The 25,335-nt window shown below is 40.7% G+C and overlaps 1 protein-coding gene across 6 annotated transcripts in view; it reads left to right on the top strand.

Moving 5' to 3' along the window:
• Positions 1-25,106, top strand: part of LOC137420802 (sodium-dependent phosphate transporter 2) — a 136,123-nt gene extending 111,017 nt beyond the window's left edge. For 5 of the 6 annotated variants that reach the window (XM_078772291.1, XM_078772290.1, XM_068106188.2 and 2 more), the window contains 10 exons: positions 4,923-5,063; positions 6,760-6,845; positions 8,037-8,133; positions 13,294-13,413; positions 13,703-13,993; positions 14,105-14,468; positions 14,632-14,937; positions 18,191-18,376; positions 22,185-22,269; positions 23,139-25,106. In XM_078772291.1, coding sequence (XP_078628417.1) covers positions 4,923-5,063; positions 6,760-6,845; positions 8,037-8,133; positions 13,294-13,413; positions 13,703-13,993; positions 14,105-14,468; positions 14,632-14,937; positions 18,191-18,376; positions 22,185-22,269; positions 23,139-23,303 — 1,841 coding nt within the window. In that variant the 3' untranslated portion in view covers positions 23,304-25,106. Of the gene's footprint in view, positions 1-4,922; positions 5,064-6,759; positions 6,846-8,036; positions 8,134-13,293; positions 13,414-13,702; positions 13,994-14,104; positions 14,469-14,631; positions 14,938-18,190; positions 18,377-19,456; positions 19,542-22,184; positions 22,270-23,138 lie in introns of all 6 variants that reach the window. The other variant, XM_078772292.1, reaches the window with a different exon arrangement.
• The last annotated feature ends 229 nt before the right edge of the window (positions 25,107-25,335 follow it).

Raw genomic sequence — 25,335 nt, 5'->3', positions numbered from 1 at the left:
TGCCGTTGCAATACGTTTTCCAAGGACTTTCAAACACTATCGACAGTTATTGTTGGTCTTGCCTTGATGGGTATTCAAGACTATTGCAATTCCTCCTGTGTGTCTGTCTGTTTATGTTTGTGTTTGTTTCTTTGTGTTTGTGTCCACCTCTGTTTTTTTGCTTTAAAAATGTCTTTCTCTGCAACCGCTTGTCGATCGATGTAAAACTTTAAACATAGGTAGCACTCCCCATGGAGGATATGTTACCGCTAGCTTTTACATAAATCGGTCACATGGTATTGCAGCCATATTGGATCAAAGGGGAAAAAAATTGGACGTCATTTTCTCTGAAACCGCTCAACGAAAAGAATTAAAACTTGGCATATCTCATAAACTCCCCATGGGTTACGTAGGATGATAACGATATCATTGATCAAGTGGTATTCCAGCCATAATTGGTTGAATATGTTTTTATCTGAAAAATCTTAAACCTCATATATAACCTGATTTGAGTGAACAATTAAATTTATGATGTTCATAACCCATGACAAGAAACTGTGACACAATTGGGTGCATGGATGATATGGGTATATGGGCCATAATTGCAGTGGGTGTGTTCAGTTAACTATGAAATGTTTCTTCGGAATTAACGTGCAAGACGAGACTATGAGCTCTACGAGTGCCGTTCTAGTTTTGTTTGTTTTTATTATTGTGTATATATATATATATATATATATATATATATATATATATATGAGTGAAGTCACGAAAAATGGAACACATGTAAAAATCAGCAGTGGAAAATTTTCTACCTTTAAACAGTTTGTCTGTTGCTTTATTTTAGAGTATGAGGGTCCACGTGTACAAAAATAATGATTAGAAGATAACGGCTTGCCTTGCTTTTAAAATGGAGGCTTGTGAATTAGACAATTCAATATCTTATGTCACGTCCATCACACTGATAAGATCATGTGCCTAGCAATGTTTACCTCTAATTAATATTATTTTCTTGGCATTTGAAGATGCAGAGGGGTGAAAACTATCAGAAAAAAATACTAAGTGTAAGTCTGTGATGGAAAAATGTAACATTGGTTTGCTGGTGTTGCCATATTGTGTCCCTCTACCACAATCTACCATGAAAAGATTTCCTCTGGCAAATTTTAGGGGTCATGAGTACAAAATACTCTCAAAATCTATCGTATGCCTCATGTCTTTATACGATATACCCCTCTTAGTTCACCAAGTACAGTGTATTTTAACATTAAAGGCAATATCACCTCAGTGTGACGGACGTGACATAAGCGACAATGTATGGAAATCATAAGATACTTGTTACTTTTCCATAATAAATGATAGTTTGCATGACAGAAATTCTTTACATGATACCAGTCTTTCTAAAATCTATGAAAGCTGAGAACAAATAACAGAAACACATCAAACATGTCAGTTGTAAACTGTGACAACCTGACAACATGAAATTACATCAAGGTAAGTGAAAATCTAATTTTGACACTCAACAAGGAAAGTGTATCAACAATAAATGGCTATTTTCCACATTACTTGCATTGTGCACCACCATGACAAGCCAATGACATGGCAACGTGCCATCTCATAACGCGCCATTGACTGAGTGGTTCAGACCAACCGGAGCTGTTTTCGGATGACGTGCTGATGTCCTTGGACTTCGCTCCGGGCCGATGTGGTGTGGTGCTGACCGGGCCGATGTGGTGTGGTGCTGACCGGGCCAACGTGGTGTGGTGCTGACCGGGCCGCCATGGTATGGTGCTGACCGGGCCGCCGTTGTGTGGTGCTGACTGGGCCGACGTGGTGTGGTGCTAACCAGGCCGACGTGGTGTGGTGCTGATCGGGCCGACGTGGTGTGGTGCTGATCGGGCCGACGTGGTGTGGTGCTGACCAGGCCGACGTGGTGTGGTGCTGACCGGGCCGACGTGGTGTGGTGCTGACCAGGCCGACATGGTGTGGTGCTGACCGGGCCGACGTGGTGTGGTGCTGACCCGGCCGATGTGATGTGGTGCTGACCGGGCCGACGTGATGTGGTGCTGACCTAGATAACATCTTGTTTCATTATAACTTTAAGTACATGTATTTAAATGCATGAAAGTCGTACCATTTGTCATTTCTGGTACTTATGTTACATCCGTCACAGCGTGACGGATGTGACACTTCAGGGGACGGAATCATTATTTTCCCCTTCTACAAATCAACATGAAGGCACAAATTAATCATTTGATGTTTGAGAATAGCTAATGGTTGAAGCTGTCTCAGGCATATTTTTTCATATTTTTGAAACTCTTACTTTTTGAATAAATTAGGGTGTGACGGACGTGACATAAGGGGACGGAAATGTTTTCATGATTTTGTCATACAAAATTTTTTATGATGTGATATGTTTGTTGAATTTTACTTATAGACTTCAACAGAGAATGGTATCTACAACAGAAAAATGCAAAAGATATAGTTATTCTGTTACCATTTGTAAAGGAGTAGAGTGATAAATTAGTACCACTCAAAATGAGCTCACTTTGAAAATAGCGCCATCTTCCCATCTCAATTACTCCGCAATGAAGAGGGGTAGAACGATAATTATTTCGCTGAAATAGACCTTAGCATTTAAATTTTACATAAAAAAATAAGGAGACACCTCAAAACCTTCCTGCTAATAATAGTTGATCAAGGAAATGTCATAGTCTAACTACTTTACATTTTAATGCCAAAAATACCCCCTTTTTGGCCTTTAACCTGTCACGCAAGAACCAAAAATTGTTATATTGCACTGAAGTTGTCTCTGCAGGTAGAGGAGACCCCATTACACATCATACAAGTGTAAAATAGTGGATATTTTATTTGTAATAAGAAAATATCAAGCCCTGTATTGAGAAAAATGAAAGTGTTCCATTTTTCGTAACTTCACTTATATATATATATATATATATATATATATATATATATATATATATATATATATATATATATATATATATATATATATATATATATATATATATATATTGTTGTGGATATGAGAATGGTTTTTTTTTTTTGTTGTTGTTGTGTAAATTGTTGTAAAATATCGCCCTCCTTACTCCAGTGTTGTATAAAGGTCAAAGGGCGTTCCCGTAGTTAATTCCATAAAGCATACACGAAGGACACCATATATCCCTGTTCAGTAGTTTATTTCCTTATTCTGTGTATTAGGTTAAGGCTTTGTCTTCCATTAATTAATACTCCATTGCACCGAATTCAAATAGATAGATCCCCTTTCATTCCCATTCCCAAAACCTCTACTGCCAACTGCATTTGCCGCCATTACGGCGTGGTCAGCTCGGGGAAGAAGGGCGTGCCCGCCCATCGTCATCAAGGGCGGAGCCAGAGGGCCGTGCCGACCAATCAGGGCCGAGGCGAGCTGACCGATGGGCGTGTCCTGGACACCAGCGGCTTCATCGCCTGAGGCACTATAAAGCGCGCGCGCGAAAGCAAGAGAGAAAGTAGCTGTTGGACTAAGCAAGAGAGGGAGAGGTGAATTAAAAGAGTTGCGCCAAAGGTTCCAAGAAGGAGTTGCGCCAGAGAGGATCCCTGAAAGAGCAGCGGCACGCAGCAGCTTCAGCCACAGCAGCTTCGGGGCTTTGACGGCAGTTTCGAGCAGGGCCGCGAAGGAACGGCGGCTGCTAAACGCGCCGATCGAGAAAAGGCGGCGGCTGCTCTTCCCCGACCCGACCGTGCTGCGGTTCCAGCTGAACCTTCCGCTCCCTCCAGCCATCCACCTCCTGCCATTCCTGTCATCATCCCCCGTGTAAGTGTGCTTGTAGTCTGTCTTTTGTCTTGTCCCTGGGTATAAGTAAGCTTGTATAAGTTAATATTTGCACTGTGTCTCCTTGATTCCTTCTGTCTTTATTTTATTATCCTTCCTTCTCCTTGGTTTCTTTTGGTTGTAAATAGTAAATAAATTATATTTGTATTCCTTACCCTTTGTCTTTCTTCTTCTTCACATCCTTCGCTTTAGTCTTTTCCCCATTGAATATCTGTGGCGCGATTTTGGCCAACGTTCAGGAATCGGGTTAGTCGGGGTAACTGTTAGGGCCGCGGCGCCATCCGCTCGGCAAATCAACATCTTATCCGCGGTCCGTAACAATATATATATATATATATATATATATATATATATATATATATATATATAAACCACCTTTAGAGGCCATTTTTCCCCGCAAGCGGGGGTTGGCCTTTTTCGGGGACCGTGGTTGTTGTTGTTTTTCGGTCCCCTTTTTGAAGCAATGTTTTACGGCCGGATGCCCTTCCTGCCGCCAACCCTTTTTGTCGCCTTTTACGACAAGCAGGGAATTACCAGTGAACTGGTACTCAATTAGCCGACCTTGGAAGGATGACAGGCTGAGTCAACCCCCCTGGCGTTAATACAGCGATCGACCGGGATTCGAACCCAGGATCCTAAGCCGGCGCCCTAGCCGCTAGCCCAACAACAGGGCTATTTTATATATATATATATATATATATATATATATATATATATATATATATATATATATATATATATATATATATATATATATATATATATATATATATATATATATATATATGTATATATATGTATATATATGTATATATATGTATATATATGTATATATATGTATATATATATATATATGTATATATATGTATATATATGTATATATATATATATATGTATATATATGTATATATATGTATATATATATATATATATATATATTTATATATATTTATATATATTTATATATATTTATATATATTTATATATATTTATATATATATATATATATATATATATATATATATATATATATATATATATATATATATATATATATATATATATCTTTGGTTTATTTGAGATTCCTATATTTGACAAGATGATTTTCATGCAGGTTCTGCGGCCTGGCAGCTCATTGCTTCATTCTTCCGGCTGCCTGTTTCTGGTACCCACTGCATTGTTGGTGCCACTATTGGCTTCTCCTTGGTGGCATTGGGTCTGAACAGCGTGCAGTGGTTTCAACTGGTGAAGATTGGTGAGAATTATTTTTCCTTCTTTCTGCCTCATTTTTTTTTTTCATTATTTGTATGTATCATAATTTCATCCTGAAATTCTTTGTAACAACTTCCTGGCATCAGGATTCTGTGCAATTCTGTGCTGCTTAGTCCTGATCGTGTCATGTATTTATATATCGAGTTTCTATGTAAAAGGCTTGTGTATATAAAAAGCAAAAATAATCCATCTCACCTACATTTTGAAGGATAAGAATGTGCTGATATCTTTTTAATCATATTTTACCTGACTTCTGCTACTTCCTGTGTCTTGGATGTTTTCTTGTTGTTTTTTCTTTCCTTATTTATTTTTATTTTTTGTTTTGCTTTATCCTTATCTTTTTTTAACCTTCCCTTAGCCCCGTACCCCGAGTGGCGTTATGCCTTGTTTGGAGTGATTTTCATTAAAAGAGGCCTTTGAAGTATTTTATATGGGTAAATGAAGCCTTGTGTTAGCTTAACGGTTAGGATGGCTGGCTTGAGATCCTAGGGTCCTGAATTTGAATCCCAGTCAGCCAATCAATTAACACCAGATGGGGTTGACTCAGCCTGTCATCCTTCCGAGGTCGGCGAAATGAGTACCAGTGTCCTGGGAATTCCACATTTGGTGCGGAGTAGTGCCCCCCAGGATTATAGCTTACAGATAGCACATGTGCATGTGCTTTCTATCACCAACGGCCACCAGAATCGGCTACGGTATGAAGAATAATAACAATAATAATAGTAACTAGAACGCCACTCAGTAGAGCGCATACTTCCGCCGTGGGTGGCCGCTGCTGAGCCCTATCTTCCAATGGTAAAAAAATTCCTGGATCCGGAATAATATCCTGAGCTTCACCAAAAACTAATCAATTCTTCCTTATCCCAAGGGCAATCATCCCACCAACTTTCATCCAAATCCGTTCAGAACTTTTCCAGATATCTTGTTCACAAACACACGAACACACACACGGACAGACACGATTGAATGCATTACTCCCTGGCGGGAGTAATAATAATAGTGGTAGATGAGGTAGATTACAGTTGTTTGAAATAAACCTGACCTCTGGTAATGAGAAATGCTCCAAGATTCAATTTGTGTTTGATGATGATGTAATCGGCCAAAACTGAAAATAGGCAAACAGGACGTTGAGACCATCATTTTGCTTGACAATCTTTGAGTATATGCATTTTCAGGGTGAAAATGATTTTGCAGGACGATTAAAATTTTCAAATGAATCTGCAAAAATATTTACCAAACTTGGTTCCCCGCTTTGTAGCAGTTCATGTCACAAGGTGACATTTTAAAGCTGTGGTTTCTTTCTCCTAACAATGGTTCCAGTGTTGTGTACAGCTTATTCTCCTGCAGGTAGTACAATTTTTTTTTGTGGGGGGGGGGGGGGGAGCTAATACAGCTAATTCTAATGGGGGGGGGGGCACTAATGCAGTGCCTCCTATAGGTTAAGGCAATCATTTGTATTTTGTTCATGGTGCTCGCCCAATATTCGGGGAAGACCCCATGGGACCTATGACATCCACCAACTAATGCTGCTGATGGGATGTTATTTACACATTCTTATTCTGTCGTTAATTTTGCTGTTCATGGCTCTGTTTTTGATTGCTCTACAGAGTGCAAGGTTTGGTGTGTGGTTGCCGTAGTCCAAAATGGAATCTGATTCTCTGCACTTCTGTTTTTTGCAGTGGCCTCCTGGTTCATATCTCCATTGATGTCCGGCATTATGTCTGCTCTTCTTTTCTACCTTGTTCGATTCTATATCCTCAACAAAGTAAGTAAACATTTATCATGAAGCTCGTAAGTGCTTGTAACTTTTTTTCTGAAGGTTTTTGTTTTTCAAGATTTCTTCTTTTCTGAGGATTTTTCCCAGATTTTTTTTTGACAATATTTCATTTTTTCCAGAATTTTTTTGTTGTGATTATTTTTATATTCTCTGCCAACATGTTTTCTAACTTGTTTTCTGTCCTTTTCCTGATGTCCTTTGCTTACTTTTTTCAATTTTGATTGCTGAATTTTGCCTTTTTCTGACTATTTTCTTTCTTTGAGTTTTCTGACTTGTTTTTTCTTCTCTTTTTCGACAATTCTTTCTGACCTTTTTCTGACTTTCAATTTTTTTCCTTTTAACTTATGTCAATTTTTTCTCACCACCTTGTCGACCTTTTTGACCTAATTTTTGCTAGTTTTGATTAAAGAATATATTATTTCTTCCATCAGTTGTTTTGAACATTTTTGTCTGACTTTTTCTCACTTTATTTGCGAACTTTTTCTTCCATTTTTTTCTATTCACAACTATTTTTCTGACTTTTTAATATTTAACTCTGACTTTTTTCTGGGTTGATGCTTTGCTGACTTTTATTCTGCTTTTTGACAATTTTCTTATCTTTTTTTCCCCAAACTTTTTACTTTTGACTTTTTTTTGCCTTCTTTTTACTTTTGTTTTCTCTATATTTTCATTTTTTTTCTTTCTGACCTTTTCTCCATTTTATACTGTGACACTGTCAGTAGAGTGCAAGGTTTGGTGTGTGGAGGCCATAGTCCAAAATGGAATCTGAATCTCTGCATTTGGTTTAATAGGTTCATTCATATTCATTAATTAATTCATTCATTCTTTGGCTTTACTTTTATATATTCAGACTCTTTTTGTCTTGTTTTCTATTTTTTTAAAACAAAGGAACCAAATACAGAGATTTGGATATTTTTTTATTGTTTATTTTTTCTAACGACTTTTCTATCTTTGACTTTTTGATCTTCTTAATTTTTCTGACTATTCTTTGTTTTCTCTGGGTTTTTTTCAATGTTTGTGATTTTTATATTTTCTGATTTTTTTAATGATATTTTTTGAACTGAGTATGGTTAAGTGACCTGAGTGAGAACTACCGGAAGAAACAAGGTGCAAAAAATTGACTCACAGCCATTTGTGGCAGTTATGTTCACCGTGTGCCCATTTATATTTGTTTAACAGGTTGATCCTGTGCCCAATGGCTTGCGAGCTTTGCCTTTATTCTACGCAGCTACATTTGCCGTCAACCTCTTTTCTATCTTGTACACAGGTGCTCCGTGTAAGTACTCTTGGCAAATTATTCACAGGACAATCATTTTATGAGTCGAGATGTGGGAAGAAAAGCATTGTGATAAAATGCCTTCCTTTAAATTTGCAACATATTGCTGGTATTTATGGCAAGATGCAATATCCTACCAAAAGTCATGGATCATGCAAAATATGACTGACATAAGGCCACCCTATGCCCTAATCACAGGCTTGACCTTTTAATGTATGCTCCGTTATTATATATATATATATATATAATAACTTTATGACCTCTGGTATATTCATTCATTCATTCTACCTTTATATGTCATTTATATAAATATATTATATGAATATAAATGGGATATGAATATATGCTTGTGTGTTTATGTATGTATATCTCTATATTTGTATATGCACGTGCACCCTAACTGTAACGCAAACGGTCACTTCCGTTGAACTTGGGGCTGGTGAGTGAACTTTGGCGTGGCTCTTCCTTCTGTATGCATTTTCTACACACATCACACATCTCACACACATATCACCATACATACTTGACTGATATACATGCCTGCTGTTTTTGTAGACTCAGAAGTAGACCTTTGTTGGTCGAAAGCTTGTCGACAATTAAAGATCGACGTCCTGAAGCTACGTCCGCGTCTTATTTAATCTAACGATTATTTATTCAATACAAATGAGACGCCCTGCTCGTACTTTGGAGTTTCTACTATTTCTTACAGTTATATATATATATATATATATATTTGGAGGTGGGATTACTCATCATTTCTTACTTGGTGAATACTATAGTAATACATTCTGTTTTTATGATAATTCTTGGCCAGCATACAAATGGTGTGCCAACTCATCATTCCTCTCTGGATCTCTGTTTTAATCATGAATAAATCCATGTACATTGGCAAAATTTGTCAAATACAGGAAAAAAACAAAACATTTCACACAATGTGAGGTTTTTTTTGTATACAAAGCTAAGCTTGTGGAAGAGCTTGAACACTTAACAGATCAGGACATAACAGAAAAAAACTAACAGCAGGGTTGAAGGATAAAATAGAGGGAGACTGAAAAATGAGGGAAAGTGGGTAGGATGCATGGGGTGGACAAGACGGATACAGTAGCAAACTCTCAGGAAGGAAAAACTGGAAATTGGGATGGAGATCGGCTTGGGGGTGGGAGGGGGGAGAAGGGAGAGGGGTGACGGGTATAAAATATTATGGTTTTGGATGGGGGATGATCTGAGATGGTGATAAACAGCTGTCATGATGACCTGGTGGGTAGAATGAGATTGAAGAGAATGTGGAAGTTAGTTCCACAGATTGGAGAAAAAAGAACGAAATGAGTGGAGTTGAGCAATGATCCTGGATTTAGGTAGTTTCAAAAGAAAGGGGTTGATCTGGACGTTGTATGAACTGTAGAAACATAGGGGTGGGGGGACAAAGCACAAAAAGAGCATAGGGTGCAAGACCAGAAAGAAGGTGGTAGAAGACAGAGAGAGATCACCGACATGTCTGCTATGGGAAAGTGATTGGCCCATAGACTCAGCTTTGTTGTGGGAGATTCCATTAATCTTAAAGGCTTTTATTTCTCCATTGGCTCTACTGATGACACCACCCTCTGACTTGACATTTCTCTTCCTTCAGACAGCCAGGCAGCAGATGCTTCAATCTCTTCAGACCTTGACAAAAATCACAAACTGTTCAAACACTTGGAATATGTCTTTTAATCCTAACAACTCTCACACTCACTATCTTTCTCCAAAAGGACTGTCTGGAAAACCCTCCCATCTACTTTCTCAACAACCCTCTCAAAGAAGTTCAGTCACTAAAACTCTTGGGTCTCACTCTGTCATGATCTTTCTTGGGCAAACCACATTTCAAAGTTGTCCTTTAAAGCCGGTCACCGACTGGACATCCTTTGTCATACAAAGTCCTTCCTTGGCACACATGAACTCATATCCACCTACAAGGCCTTCATCCGCAGCTTGATTGAATACTGCGCTCTACTCTGGACTGGCTCCTCTGCCTCATGCCTTGCTGAGCTTGATACGGTGGAAACCAAGACCTTGAAGATCATTGGAATCTTCTGTGATGAAGCTGAGTCTATGGGCCAATTGCTTTGCCATCACTGATAGGTCTTCAATTTCATTACTCTCTCCAAGTCTTGCAGACAGCTTTTCACCATCATCTTAGATTATCCCCAATCAAAAACTGATTTTTTTCTACACCCGTTAAACCACTTCCCTCCCTAACCACCACCCAAAAACTTTGCTTCTGTATCCATTTTGTCCACCCCCTAAATTCTCCCCTACCCCTCATTGTTACCTGCATCCTTTGTTTGTCTGTCTTTGTCTACTTTTTCCCTTGGCCCTACCTTTGGCATTTCCCCCCTTCTCTTTCTTCCGTTCCTTTTGCTATGTTGATCCTGATCTGTGCTGTGTTCCAGCTCTTCCACGAGATTTGACTCTGTATGCACAAAAAAGATTGAGATAGCTGCTTACAGTCCCTGCCAATCTACCCGAGTGAACTGCCAGACTCACAGGCACTGAGGCAGCTAGCTCTCTGAGAAGAGTCAGAGAGATGTTGACTCTCTCTGTCTCACAAACATATGATCAGGTGAACCAATTGGACCAGAGGAAGAGCAGGAGACATTTGCAGGGAAGCTTGTCATCACCAAGGATTTGCGATTGTCCTGGTTTGTCCTGGAAATCCTGGTTGGAAAGTTTACAGATTGAGTCAGTTCCATGGAGTCGCAGAAGTCCTTTGCTGAAGTGACGTGGCTAGTGAGAGAGGTACCAACACCCAGCCAATTTACATGGTGATAAGTGAAATTGCCACATATGAGGAAGAGAGTGTTGGGATGAGTGGTTTAAAGTTTGTCCATGTTATCTGAGAGAGATCGATGTCGAAGGAGTCACCACTGTTAGGAGGACGGTACAACACAGACAAACAAGAGGTGGGAGCGAGCGAAGTCGTACTCCAACCCAAAACAACCCAAAAGTACTCCTGGGGGTTGGAAGGTGTGATATCAATAAAGGGAGAGTGAGAAATTGAGTTAATGATGTAAAGTGCAACTCCCCCACCTGGGTGAGGTTCAGGCCTATCAAATTGGAGGAGACATTGACCAGGGAGAGACACACTAATGAGTCAGGGACGTCCTGTGGGAGGATTCTGTTAAACAGATGATTTCCTGTTTATCAGCAACAGCCTGGATTGAGAAATGCCTGAGATGTTTGAGGTCCAGACAATGAAGGACAGGAGAGGAGGCTTTGGGAGGATGTGGGATGGGGTGATAGATATGAGGAGGGAAGTGACGAATAATAGTTGAGGTGTGCAATCTACCTGGATTTTGGAAGCCTAACCTGGAGTAGAGAGAGACAATCCGAGGGAGCAGTATCAGAGAATAGACTGTAGAAAGCAAAGACCATTGACGTGTGGAAATTGACACCTTGGTTTTTCTGTCACTACTAATTTGGTGAACGATAACACCTTTCCTATTTGCATGTTGAAGCCCAAATTAAAGTACAGAATCTTGTGCTCCGACACTTTTAGCACTGGTGGTATCAACAACATAAGATAAAATTTAACCGCCTTTGCATTTCCGTGTTGAACTGCAACCGTAATGTGCCCTATGTTATTGCCTCTGCCACTGAAGCTGGTTAGAGGTTATGTTTTCGCCCGTTTGTTTGTTTGTCTATATGTCTTTAAACAGGATATCTCAAAGTTATGGACGGATTCGGACGGAATTTGGTGGAGAAGTAGGGTATGCGGCAAGGAAGAGTTGATTAAATTTTGGTGAAGATTTCAATCTGGATCCGTATCGGAGAATTTTTTTTAAAGACATTCTTCACCATTGAGTAATGGAGTTAAAACCGATACATAGCATGATATCTCTTAAAGTTATGGATGGATTTGGACAAAACTTGGTGGACAGTTTGTGTGTGCGACAAGGACGAATCCATTCAATTTTGGTGAAGATCAAAATCCAGATACGAGAATTTTTTTTTTTTTTAAAGTCATTCTTCACCATTTAGTGATAGTGCCAAAAACAATATATAGCATGATATTTGAAAAAGTTGTGGACGAGTTATGACAAAACTTGTTGGATGAGTCGGTTCAGCGACAAGAACAAGCAGATTAGCTTTTGGCTCGGGTCCAAATCCAGATCGGGGCAGATCCAGATCAGTGGGATACAAAATGTAAACTGTTCAGCCTGGTGGAGGTATGTGCTCCACCGAGTGCCATTGTAGTTGCATTTGTGCAGATGTGCCATTGTAGTTGCATTTGTGCAGATGTGCCACGAGTGCCATTGTAGTTGCATTTGTGCAGATGTGCCACGAGTGTCATTGTAGTTGCATTTGTGCAAATGTGCCATTGTAGTTGCATTTGTTCAGATGTGCCACGAGTGCCAACATTACGGATGCAAAATTTATTTCTAAAGTAAAATTAAACACACATTTCAAAAACTGATGATCACGGTGATGATCATGGTGTGTACCCCGATTTCGAATAGGTACACCGTATCCCTGCGCATCGTAAGAGCATGACCAAGGGTTGGCATCAGGAAGGGCATCCGACCATAAAAACATTTCCTCAAACAGGGAACCATGATTGTCATGGGGCCCGCAAGGCTAACCCCCGCTCTAGCGGGGAAAATGGCCTTAAAACGATCATTCATTCATTTAAAAAACTGAAAATTGTCGAATCATTTTCATATTTTGCGTCATGTGCCACATGAAAAGAGTGCACCATTAACCAATGAACACATCTTTTTAACTTTCCGAGTAATTTATGCTAAGGCAGCCCTGTCATTCCGTTGCGGCTCCCTGATTGGCTATGAAACATAGCATGCATTTCATAGCTAATTGGCGACCGACAGTTACAATATGTGACCGTCTCCGCAGTAATTCCTGGCACATTCACTTTGCCTTTTCCATACACAGTAATGTTAAAATTAGGAGTGGTGTGGTGTGAATAACTCTAAAATGATGAAATCATTTGACCATTCTACACCAATCATTTGCTGTTGTCCTCAACTGGTGACAAAAATCTCTTGTACAATGTATGGTGGTTTTCTGATCGATGAGTGATGACTGTCATACAAGTCATTTTGTTAATCCTTGTGGGTTTTGAAAGGTGCCACCCTGATGTGTGTGATTATCTGTTTTTCTCAACAGTAATAGGCCTTGACTTTTTTCCGTTATGGGCAATATTGCTCATCAGTATTGCCTGTTCACTCGTCTGTGCCATCATCGTCTGGTATGTCGTCTGTCCTCGGCTGAAGAAGAAGATTGAAAGTATGAACATCATAAAGTTCTTTCCAACATCTTCAGTTTTTTGCATTTCTGTATTGAGTGTAATTCTTATAAAATAGCTGTCGCGTTTTATTATTCATTCTTAGGTTATCCAACGTTTTTATTTCTAGAAGTGCTTTTGTTGTTGGTAAAAGTTGGATGGCGTCTTAATACAGTATAAGGAAAAAAATTGTAAGCTCAATGCTGACATGTGCTCAAACAGCAATATGATTGTGGTTTAGTTGTTAACATTCATGTAATCACTTGTTGCATACTTGCCTTGTTAACACAGAGCGTAAGGCAGAGCAGCTTCCAGCAAGCATGGATGGAAGCATGGAGCAGATGAAACGCGAGATCGTACAGAATCCCATGTTTAATGATAATTCCTCAGACGATGCTGATGGAGGTATTGATGTCAAGATGCCATTGGCAAATGGCATGCTGGTGGTTGGTGGCTTGCCTACAAGTGTCGTAGAACCCAGCAGCAAGGTACCGCTTCTTGAGGAGCGGGAGGACGACGGTCGACGGGGTACTCCGAGACCAGCTGACTTGCAACAGTCAGATATGCAGATAGATGAAGAAGGTAATTGTATACACTTCCTTTTTTGTAATATCACCTAGCATATGTAGATAATGAGCATGCTAGACTAATGGTAGAAATCTGCTGGCTTTACCAACTGCCATGCATTCACAGGAGGTGAAGGTCAGCCAGCTGACCTGCCAATTAACGTGGGGAACATGTTTAGAAATGATGGCCACAGCCATTACCACACAGTGCACCAAGACTCGGGGCTGTACCGCGATTTGTTGTACAAGTTGTATCGCACTGAGGATCCCTGTGCCGCCTCGAGGATGCAGTTCCGAGATGACGGCACGGAGTGTCAGCAGCAGCCGAGAGGCCAATATGGCTCGGCAAATCATAATCGCGTGCTCCGTCGGAACAATAGCTACACGAGCTATACTGCAACTATCTGTGGTGTTCCACTGCAAACGCTAGGACAACTTGAGGCGACATCCGTGCCAAATGCACACGATGATGGTCTCAAGCTTGTTCCACGGTGAGTCTCGACTAGAGATATCAGAACCAAATATTGTGCATAAAATTCTTCCTGGATGGTAGGTAGATGATCCTGTTGGATAATTTGGGATGAACTTTACTTTGTGCCTCCTATTGTCCATTTATGCAGATACCTCGTTATTGCTACCCTTGCATCTCCACAGGGCCTCTTTTTCCAAGCGCAGGATGCGTTATGACAGCTACTCGAGCTACTGCAATGCGGTGGCTGAGGATGAGGAAGGGGTGCTGACAGATGAGCTGGTGAAAGCAGGAGACGACACGGAAGTTGAGACTGGCCCAGTCTTAGCGCACACTGTGGGCAATGCATCACTCCCTGATTCCTTGGAAATGGTGGGGGAGGAGGATGAGGATGAGGAGAAGGATTCGGTGGAATCCCGTTTGCTCTTTCACTTCCTGCAAATCCTCACCGCTTGCTTTGGTTCCTTCGCTCATGGGGGCAATGATGTCAGGTGTGAAGCCATGCAGCTTTGCTTCCCTTCATGTGCAGTTTTCCTCTTCCTTTTGGAGTGAACTAGAAAATAGGATTTGCCTGCATTAGACGTCAACCCATTGTTATGTTTGATCTCAATTAAAGATCACATGAGAAATTAAAGGTCGAGAGAAAAAGGATAGATAAGTCGAGGAGAAAAAACATCAGATGCTTCTAACCCGAATTATGATCTGAAAAATTATTTTCAAAGGGCACATGCCCTTTGACCTACCTGTTGCACCCAAAATCAGTTCATCTTTGTATCGCGGTCCATACTTGTGCCAAATTTGGTTGAAATCCCTTCTGTGATTCACAAGTTGTTGTAACGAAAATCTGTTACGCACGCACGGACTGATGCACAGCTTGACCGACAACCGGCAGCTTCGACTGCAGAGGCCTGAAAAAGAAAAGCTTCTGGTAGTTGACTAATCCTAACGCTTTTTTTTTATACTCCAATGTCAACACCTATCCAATTCATCCACCAAGTTTTGTCCGCAAGTTTTTGAAACATCAGGCTATGTATAGTTTTTGACCCAATCTCCAACTGGGGAAGAAGCACTTAAGAAATTAATAAACTCTCAAGTCCGGATCTTCACCAAAACCGAATAAATTCCACCTTGTCACACAACCAACCTATCCACCAAGTTTCGTCAGAATCTGTCCATAACTCTTTAAGATATCGTGCTCACAGCCAAACTGACAGGCAGGGGTGAAAACATAACCTCTGTCCACTTTCGGTGGTGGAGGTAATAATGATAAATATCCTCGCTCCGCAGTGCCTTCAGAAAGTATTCACACCCCTTGACTTTTTCACATTTTGCTGTATTAGTCTGAATTTAAAATGGATAAATTGAGATTTCTTGTCACTGATCTTCACATAATAACCCATAATGTCAAAGTGGAAATTTATTATTTTTTCGAAATTTTTACATTGTAATAAAAAAGTGAAATACAGAAATATCTAATTTAGATAAGTATTCAGCCCACTGAGTCAATACTTTGTAGAAGCACCTTAGGCAGCAATTACAGCATAGAGTCTTCTTGGGAATGTCTGTATCAGCTTTGCACATCTGGATTTGGGGAGATTCTCCCATTCTTCCTTGCAGATTTGCTCAAGCTCTGTCTCATCTTCAACAACAATCTTCAAGTCTTTCCACAGATTCTTAATGGGATTCAAGTCTGTGCTATAGCTGGGCCACTCAAGGACTTTCACCTTCATTGCAGTGTTTATTTGATTGTTTGCTTGGGGTCATTGTCCTGTTGAATCATAAATCTTTGCCACAGTCCAAGGTTTGCCACTTTTGCACTCTGAAGCAGGTTCTCCTGAAGGATTTTCCTGTATTTGGCTCCATCCATTGTTCCCTCTATCCCTACAAGTATCCCAGTCCCTGCCACTGAAAAGCATCCGCATAGCATGATGCTGCCACCACCATGCTTCACGGCAGGAATGGTATTAAATGGGTGATGAGCTGTGTATGGTTTCCACCAGACGTAGCACTTTGCATTCAGGCCAAAGAGTTCAATTTTCATATCATCAAACCACAATCTTTTTCCTCATGCTCTGAGTCTTTCACGTGCTCTTTTGCAAACTCCAGGCATGCTGTCATGTACCTTTTCTCAGGAGTGGATTCCGTCTGTCCACTCTCCCATGAAGCCTAGATTTGTGAAGGTTGCAGAGATGGTTTTCTTTCTGGCAGGTTCTCCCATCTCAGCCAAAGAACTCTGTAGTTCTGTCAGAGCGGTCATTGAGTTATTGGTCACCTCCCTGATGAAGGCCCTTCTTGCCCGGTTGCTCAGTTTGGTCAGACGGCAAGTTCTAGGAAGAATCTGTGTAGTTCCATATTATTTCCATTTCATAGTGATGGAGCTCACTGTGCGCTGGGGAACTTTCAACACTCTAGAAATTGTTTTATATCCTTCCGCAGGTCTATGCCTGCTCACAATTCTATGTCCGAGTTCTACGCACAGTTCCTTGGACTTCATGGTAGAGTTTCTGCTCTGACCTGCACTGTCAGCTGTGGGACTTTATATAGAAAGGTGTGTTTCTTTCTAAATCATGTCCAATCAATTGAATTGGCCACAAGTGGACTCCAATCAAGTTGTAAAGACATCTCAAGGATAATCAAAGGAAATTGGATGCACCTGAGCTCAATTTGGAGTGTTATAGCAAATGGGTTGAAAACCTATTGCCTTGAGACATTTAACTTTTCATTTTTAATTGTTTCGTAAAATATAAATAAATAAATTTAAAAAATTCCACTTTGACATTATGGGTTATTTTGTGTAGGTCAGTGACAAAAAAAATCTCAATCTAATCTATTTTTATTTCGGGCTGTAACTCAACAAATGTGAAAAAAAAGTCAAGGGGTCTGAATACTTTCTGTAGGCAATGTACAAAGCACGAGAGCATAAGATGGACAATCCCCCAAAATGGCTGTTGCTTTGCTGAAGGTGTGAATTGTGGTCGACCAGACATTTAACGTCCCCTCTAAATGATACACTTGTTGGAATGCATGACTCTCTATGTAGATGTGCTGATAACTTCAGTTGGAAAAATGTTTTTGGAGTCACGCTGACCAAGATAAAATACCGTTTTGGAGCTGATTCAAAAGGCTTCATGAAATTGAAGTCATGAAACCGTACTCTGTGGAACACATCCAAGAATGCAACAACTGCCTTCTTTATTTATTTGTCACTGCATTTTTGAAGTGCTGTTCAGAGCAAGTGTATAAATGCTGTGATGTAAGAAGTTTGTAACAGCTTCGCCAAAGTAATGCTTTCAAACGTTCGAAAAAAAATCGCAGTCATTTGTTGGTGTTGCACGTGACTCGTGTCCGGATGGGGGGTGGAGGAGGGATACCCGTAGCGCAGCTTATTCGGTCCATGCGGTGATGACATCGATGCTCGTCGTTCCCTCAAATGAAAATAGTTAAAACATGTTTAACCCTGATAGACATTATTACCTTTTTTTGTAAAGGTCACAGAATAACTTTATTGCCTTCTGCAGCACCTCTGTGGAATGGATGTCTGGCCTAGTAAAGGTAGCTTTTAAGTGATTGTTAAAAGCTCACTAGTTGTGAGTGGCTCTGATGCACCAGGTGGAGTGTGAAAAGACAGACTCGTGAATCTATCCCTTTTGATTGTTTTTTTTTTCTTTCTCGTATGCAGGATGATGGGAATTTCACTGAGATGTTTGCGTGTCTTGTGCCCTGTGTTGTTATTTTTAATCACAGTAACGCCATCGGACCATTGGTGGCACTATGGCTGATCTACTCGGACGAGTCTGTCAGCCAGAAAACCGCAACACCCATCTGGCTTCTACTGTATGGTGGGGTGGGCATCTGTGTGGGGCTCTGGGTTTGGGGCCGCCGGGTCATCCAGACCTTGGGCAAGGACCTGACGCCAATCACACCATCTAGGTTAGTTGGCAGTCTGTGCCTGATGAGCCAGAATGCAATAAATGGCTTCGTCATTTCATCCACTGACGGTAACAATTGAATGAATTTTTATGCATAGAGATTATTGTGATGAAGGTTCATGCTAATAGTTGGTTTCCATTGATGTAACGCTCACGCTCGAATGGCATAGCATTGCTGTGGGTTGGTTAACCGCAAGAGGACAGCAGGATAGCTACCATTTAATCTCATTTAACCCTTTATTTACCACTGAGACGTACATCGAGTAGGTGGGAATTCTTCTCGCATCTCGTCGCAAATGTGGTGTTGATATTCCGGAAATGCATTGGGTCTGTTGCAAATGATTCGTCAAATACCCCTTACGGACTGAAGTTCCATCATGTAGTTTAAGCAAGTGGCTGTTTCTTGGAGTAATTAATAGCGGTTGGTGACTTGAAAGTCCCATCGGTAAATAAAGGGTTAATGATGTGGATAAAAAAAAAAACATTTCATTAGCTGATCTATTGTTGAGGCAAGGAACAATTGATGTAAAAGTGCATTGCAATACTTGAATGAATGATGAGAAGCATATTGTCACACTTCAGCTAAGCTTGCGTTCTGGCATTCATTTATCTGGTTTACTCCTCAATCCGCATGTCCCTCCTCCACCCTTTTCTTCCACACCTGATTTATAGTTATTTATGCTTGACTGAATTGGTGCCAGGCACTGGATGGAATTCCGCAGTCTAAAAGCAGTAACATATTCCACGTCTCAGATTCCTGTGCCATAAGAGCGGGTCACAGGGGCCACGTTTGGCGATTGTACCGGCCCGACTTGTGACTCTCCAATTTATACCCATCATTGGCCATTTGACGTCTCGATTTTGCCTTGGACTAGGCTGTGGGATGCATTTTGTGAAAAAAAAAAAAAATCTGTGGGTATTTGGCAATGGTTATTTTGCTGCCCTTTTGCGAGTTAAGCCACCATTTAAAAAGTCTTGCTAAGTAATTATGACCGTAGATAATTCCATTGACTGTCACAGGACATCTGCCAGGATCTCCAGCTGAGGGAGCGCCCTTTAACTGCTCTCTTCTTGCCCACAGCGGTTTCTCCATAGAGCTAGCCTCAGCCTTCACTGTCGTGCTTGCTTCCAACGTCGGATTGCCTGTTAGTACTACTCATTGCAAGGTATGAACTCGTGGCACGTGGCTGGACATGGAAACGACTCCCTGGGCAAAGCAACAGTACAGTGAAGATGTTTCCCCATTAAGTACCGCACAAACTTCCAGGCCCTTTAAAATAAAACCTGTTTATTTAACTCGTTTTAAGATTACCCTTCTTGTTCTTGTTGTGCACCGCTCCTTTCCTATTCCATCTCCAGGCACTGAAGGGTGCCCAGCGATGACGTGCGTTGAAGAGGGTACTCAGTTTTCACTCCGGTTTCTTTCTTGTTACTTACGAAAATCGAAGATTTTTCAAGTATATTGGTTGGTCTTGTGCGTTAATGACAAGTATGTTGATCACTCCATGGTTTGTGTGTGTTTGCTTGTTTGTCTGTCCGCACACTTATACTTGCCTACAGGTCACCATTTTAAACCGATCTTCACAAAACTTCACCAAACGGCAGAGTTCATGGTCCGACAAAATCCCATATATTTTTGAGGTCAAAAGGTCAAAGGTCAACCACTTTTTTTTCAGCTTCCTGAAATCAATTTTCATTTGATTGACTTCAAATTTGAAGAGGATTTACATAGCTAGCTGAATTCAACCACCAACTATTTTGGAGGTCAACATAAGCCAAAAGGTCAACATAGACCAAAGGTCAACCACTTTTTTATCGATTTTTAAAATCCTCAATTTTCACCTGATTTACTTGAAATTTGAATGGGATTTTCATATCAGCGAACTGAATTCAACCACCAACTATTTTTAAGTTCAACATAGGCCAAAAGGTCAACATGGGCTAAATTTCTAAAACCCTCAATTTTCATCCGGTTGACTTGAAATTTTAAGAGGATTTGCATACCAGGTCACTGAATTCAACCACTAATTATTTTTGAGGTCATCATAGGCCAACAACTTATTCTAGGGAATTCGCAAGTATCGTGCTATGCACGACATGTTTCTTGTTTGTTTGTCCGGGCGATATCTCAGCCATCCTTTGAGCTAGGAAACTGAAATTTGGGCACAATAGTGAGCACGTGCTTTGGCAAAAAAAGTATTTTTAATTTTTTTATTAATCGATTAATTGATTAATTATTTAATTATTATCGATTTATTAAGTACTTATTTATTAAATACTTATTTTTTAAGTACTCATCTGGCCAATGTCTCACGTCTCACGCACCTTTTGAGATAGAAAGCTGATATTTGGACATGACAATGACCAAGTGATTTGGCTGTAAAGGGTTTTATTGATTAATAAATTAAATGATTAATGAAGGGAGGCACCCCTCCCTTTGTATGGGACGGTTTCTCTGTATGCAACTTTAACATGGGGACAGAAAATTCGTTTCTCGGCTTTTACTGGACGAAATTGGCTGCAAATTTCAGAAGTAAATGAAATGGTTAATAAAGGGGTGCCAATTTGATTCATGCAGCTGCATGAAGAAGTGAATGTACATTTTAACCGATATACGTATGGCTATTATATTAACTTTTATTTTTAATTAACTTTTATTTTAGCTTTTCTTGAGCATTACTTGGTTCCTACTAAGAACACAAGTGTAGACCAGCATGCACACGAGATTTTTTGAATGTCCCTTCTTTTCTATTGTTTGGCATTTTCTACAACCTATGGAATGTCCCTTCTTTTCTATAGTTTGCCACATGGCACATACATTATAAAAGGGCCTTTTCTATGCCCATGGCATCTTTTCTCAAGAATTATTTAATTATTCGATTAATTACTTAATTAATTATTTTTTAAGTAACCAAGTGATTTGGCTCTGAAGGATATTTTTGCTTTATTGATCAATTAATTAATCGATTAATTATTTACTTTTTTCGATAAATGAAATATATAATTTATTTTTCAAAAAGTTACAGCTTCAGATGAAATATTGGTGGTTCAGGTATGCTATTAGCCAATTGATTAAGAAATTAATTATTTTACGATTATTATTTATTTAGTTTAATTACGCAATTAATAAATAAATTATTGTACAACTTTCCCTCCCAATACCTTCCCTATGTGCTGCATGGCTGTATTGCCAAAAGGTGCTCCGGCAATGTCGCGCACTGGAGGATATGTTATTAATTTATTTGGCATGGGGGCGGTGTACTTTGAATGTATCGGTTCTTGTTCTTCTTCTGATTAGGGTACAACTACATATAATAAATATAACTAAAGCAAAAATACTTGAATCTGACCAAAAACCCACCACAACCCAAAACCACCTCTCCCCCACAATATATTTGCCTATCACTCCCCTGCCCTTCCCCTTTCTCCAATTCTTTCCTTTCTCATTGAGACCCCTTACTCTGGATAAGAATATCCCTTCTTAACAATTCAAAAGAAATGATATCGGATTACTGTTGATGTAACTGGTTCATAGTCTTAAAATGATGATTATTATTATTTTGATAATTGGATTGGTTTTCGCTTTGAATTTTCCAATAACTGTATTCTCCATTGGTAACAGCATGTGAAAGTGCCTGCAAATTTGTCACATTAGTTCATAGCTTTCCATGAAACCCCCAAACCCTTTTATCCCACCTTGGCTGAGAACTGCCGCTTTGCCCGAAGGAGTGTATCCCATCTGGCACGTACCGCGGTCTAGTAACCAGGTTTTAATGTTTTCCACGTGAACCTCCCCACTTGTTTTGCAGTGGATTTTGTGTTGAACTCATGTCTGCATTTACCGTACTTGTAGCCTCAAATGTGGGAATTCCCATAAGTTCGACCCACTGTAAGGTACAACTCCCGACTGTCTCCGGCGGCTACCTCGTGTTGGGGTCTTGCTCAGCCAATTGTTAACGCTTGCTGCCTTGACGTGCATACAACGCAAACTGGTGCTGCAGCGCAAACTGGTGCTGCAGCGCAAACTGGTGGTGCAGCGCACTGCCGCGCAAGACGAATGAGGATTGCTCTTAACAAGCCTGGCAATTGATACTCGCACGTGTGCCTGCACATCCAATTGGCTTTGTCCAACTGATGTATTCTGTTTGCCATGCGATTGACTGAAATTTTAGCATGAGATCACCAATTGTAAAACAAAGTCCGGCGTACAACCTTTGTTTTGGTGAATGGCCTCCCAAGTCCAGTGGCGACGATGTACTCGATTTGAATTTCTCCATCACTTTTTTTGATCAATATTATAAAGTGAACAACATCTTTGCCCTATGTTAGGCTGACCTTAGAAAATGCCCAGTTCATTTGTTATCATGGGATTAATGGACATTTTGGGAGTCTGGTGGTGTCCAAACATATGCACCAACTTGGCAGTGACGCATTTGATTACAGTAACACTTCGGGTGGGGGGCAAGAATGCCACTTTTCTTTGCCAATTTTTGTTTTATACTAAGCGAATCCCAATGAGCCTTTTTCAAATGATGATAGTGATTGAAAGAAACTAAAAGGGGTTTTGAGAGGATGGGGGAGGGGGGGGTGAGGATAGAGGATGGTGGGGAAACCGAATCCACTAACATTTGGAATTGCAAACCTCGAATTCTTGGAATTTTGTTTGTATTGCGATTGATTGTTTGCTTTGCCAGTTGATGGTCCTTCCACATCATCTCATCTGATGCAATCCGTCCTTTCCTCTTCTTTCCACATCATGCCAGGTGGGCTCAGTCGTCGCAGTGGGATGGGTGCGATCTCGCAAGGCCGTCGACTGGAGACTTTTCCGAAACATCTTCATGGCCTGGTTTGTCACGGTGCCAATCGCGGGTCTATTCAGCTCGGCCGTCATGGCTTTGCTCATGTACGGGATCATGCCCTACGTTTGACGTCGCGTCTCGCCAGCGATAGCAGAGCCTGGCCAGACCACACAACTCTACTTTTTGTGTGCGTGAGAGAACGGAGGGTTTCATGAACTTGACTTTTGAATGACCGCCAAGGTGATTGTCCGGCTTTGTTACGACGTTTATTTTGATGCTGCAGAGATGTGTTCTTTGGAAAGATTATGGAGAACGTGATCGGGTTTATAAAATGGATGTGTGGAGTAGAGAAGGGCGCAGAGTGAAAGACAGATATAAGAGGAAATGCCGTATGTGCAAACGTCATGGGTTGTTTTACCTTTCCAAACACCTGTTCCAGTCATTAACTGTGGTTTATTCTTGAATCGGAGTGCAGCCGCTTTAATTTTGGAGGTCATCCCCCCTCGCCTCCGCAACTCGTCAAATTTCCCATCGGACACCGACAAAAGAGCACCCACCCATGGAAACTGGTTCGGTAAAGTCTTGTATATACCTCCAGTCAGATCAATGAACGAATGGTTATGATTAGTGAAATTGTACTTTTTCTTTAAACCCCTTATCCTATTCATGACCCTTTCTGGTTCCTACTTTTTTTTTTTTAATGCTCAAGGCTCCAGGCACAGACTATGTCGTCCTCATTGAGGCCAGGCCAAGAACGGTGCGATGCCACTAATGGATACCATAACTCGGTGCGATGAAGCATTTCGAATCCGGCAAAATAGCGCTTTTGATTTTTGGTGGGAAAGCAGCGTTTTCTCAAGGTCTGCACGAGAGATTAGGGTCACCAGATCAATGTAAATATCGATGCGTTTTGGTTCATCCCGTTCGCGAAGACCCCTCTCTCACACCTGAGCCAGTGCTGCGCCCGTTACCGTAGCGCGAAGCTGCTTTTTCACTCGTGCGGAGCCATTTCCGGCCGTTACACGTGTGTGTGTCCATCAGCAGCAGCTTCGACGTCACATTGTGCACATTAGGTCATTTTCCCCCAAAGTTGGTGACTGGATGTTATTGAAGGTTATTGACCTTGAATGCTGAGATTGGTGGTTTATTATTTAAGGGATGTCATGTCATTTAGTTCGGCCTATTGATCGTTAATGTTTTGTATACCGATTGAAGGCCACAATTGTTTTTGTAGCTGTTGCAAGCCATCTTGTTTCATGGTTCGCTCAGTCTGAGTAAGGGGGCATATACATATACATATTACATACATAAGGGCTGGTGATGGGGGTGGGAATGGAAATGGGAGGTTTCACCTCTGAAATGGGGGTAGAGGAGTCAAAGTAGATAAAGGTGGTTTATCAGAAATGAAGGTGTCGTGTGGGTTGTGCGACTTTTAAAGTTTTGCCATTTTTGCGCATTTAATAATTGTGTAAAATCTTCACGATCTGCAGTTTGATTGAGATGCCGCAAACACATGTGGGGCCTACCTCTTCCATCGCAATTCTGCTCTCAGCGAACCGCTAAGATTTTCAACAGGTCTTTTTATCCTTTTATTTCCGGTTTTTTCTTTTCTTTTCTCGGTTTCATTTCCTGTTCTCGTACAAAGCTGCACGGGTTGGAATTGTGAATTGCGGTGACTTGCACTGTTCCCCTAATTCTTTCAAATGTGTTCTGTCCTCACGTAATGGCACTATCAAATAATCCTTCAATTTATTTATTTTGGGGATGCTGTATTTGCTTGTGAGGGATCGAACTCGTCGACCATAGGTCAATGGGCAACCGAAGATCTAGTGCTCAAAACCATTTCCCCCCATTCGATTCGAGCTACAGCAACAACATTGACGCACAAAAGTCACGTTGAAACTCATTCAACGGAGCCGAAGTACTTTCCCACGCTTGAAGGACGTAACCTGCATGTTGTGCGAATATATGCGTAACGTTGACAACACAAGGCGGTGTTCGAACTTGTACGCATGGTGCAAGTTTTGGGCGCCTAATTCCGCTGCTGGCAGTGTAAGGGTTAATGTATAATGTGCCGACTCTCGCCATTCGTTTCAGGTCACCTGTCGTCATCGTGGTGTCTGACATGTATCGAGTGTTGCCGAGGTAGTATTACAGGTGT

This window comes from Myxine glutinosa, chromosome 2, assembly GCF_964187855.1.
Source record: "Myxine glutinosa chromosome 2, kmMyxGlut1.1, whole genome shotgun sequence".
In the NCBI taxonomy this organism is placed as follows: domain Eukaryota; kingdom Metazoa; phylum Chordata; class Myxini; order Myxiniformes; family Myxinidae; genus Myxine; species Myxine glutinosa.
Note: the sequence above shows the minus strand (reverse complement) of the source record. Positions and strands in the feature narration are given on the sequence as shown.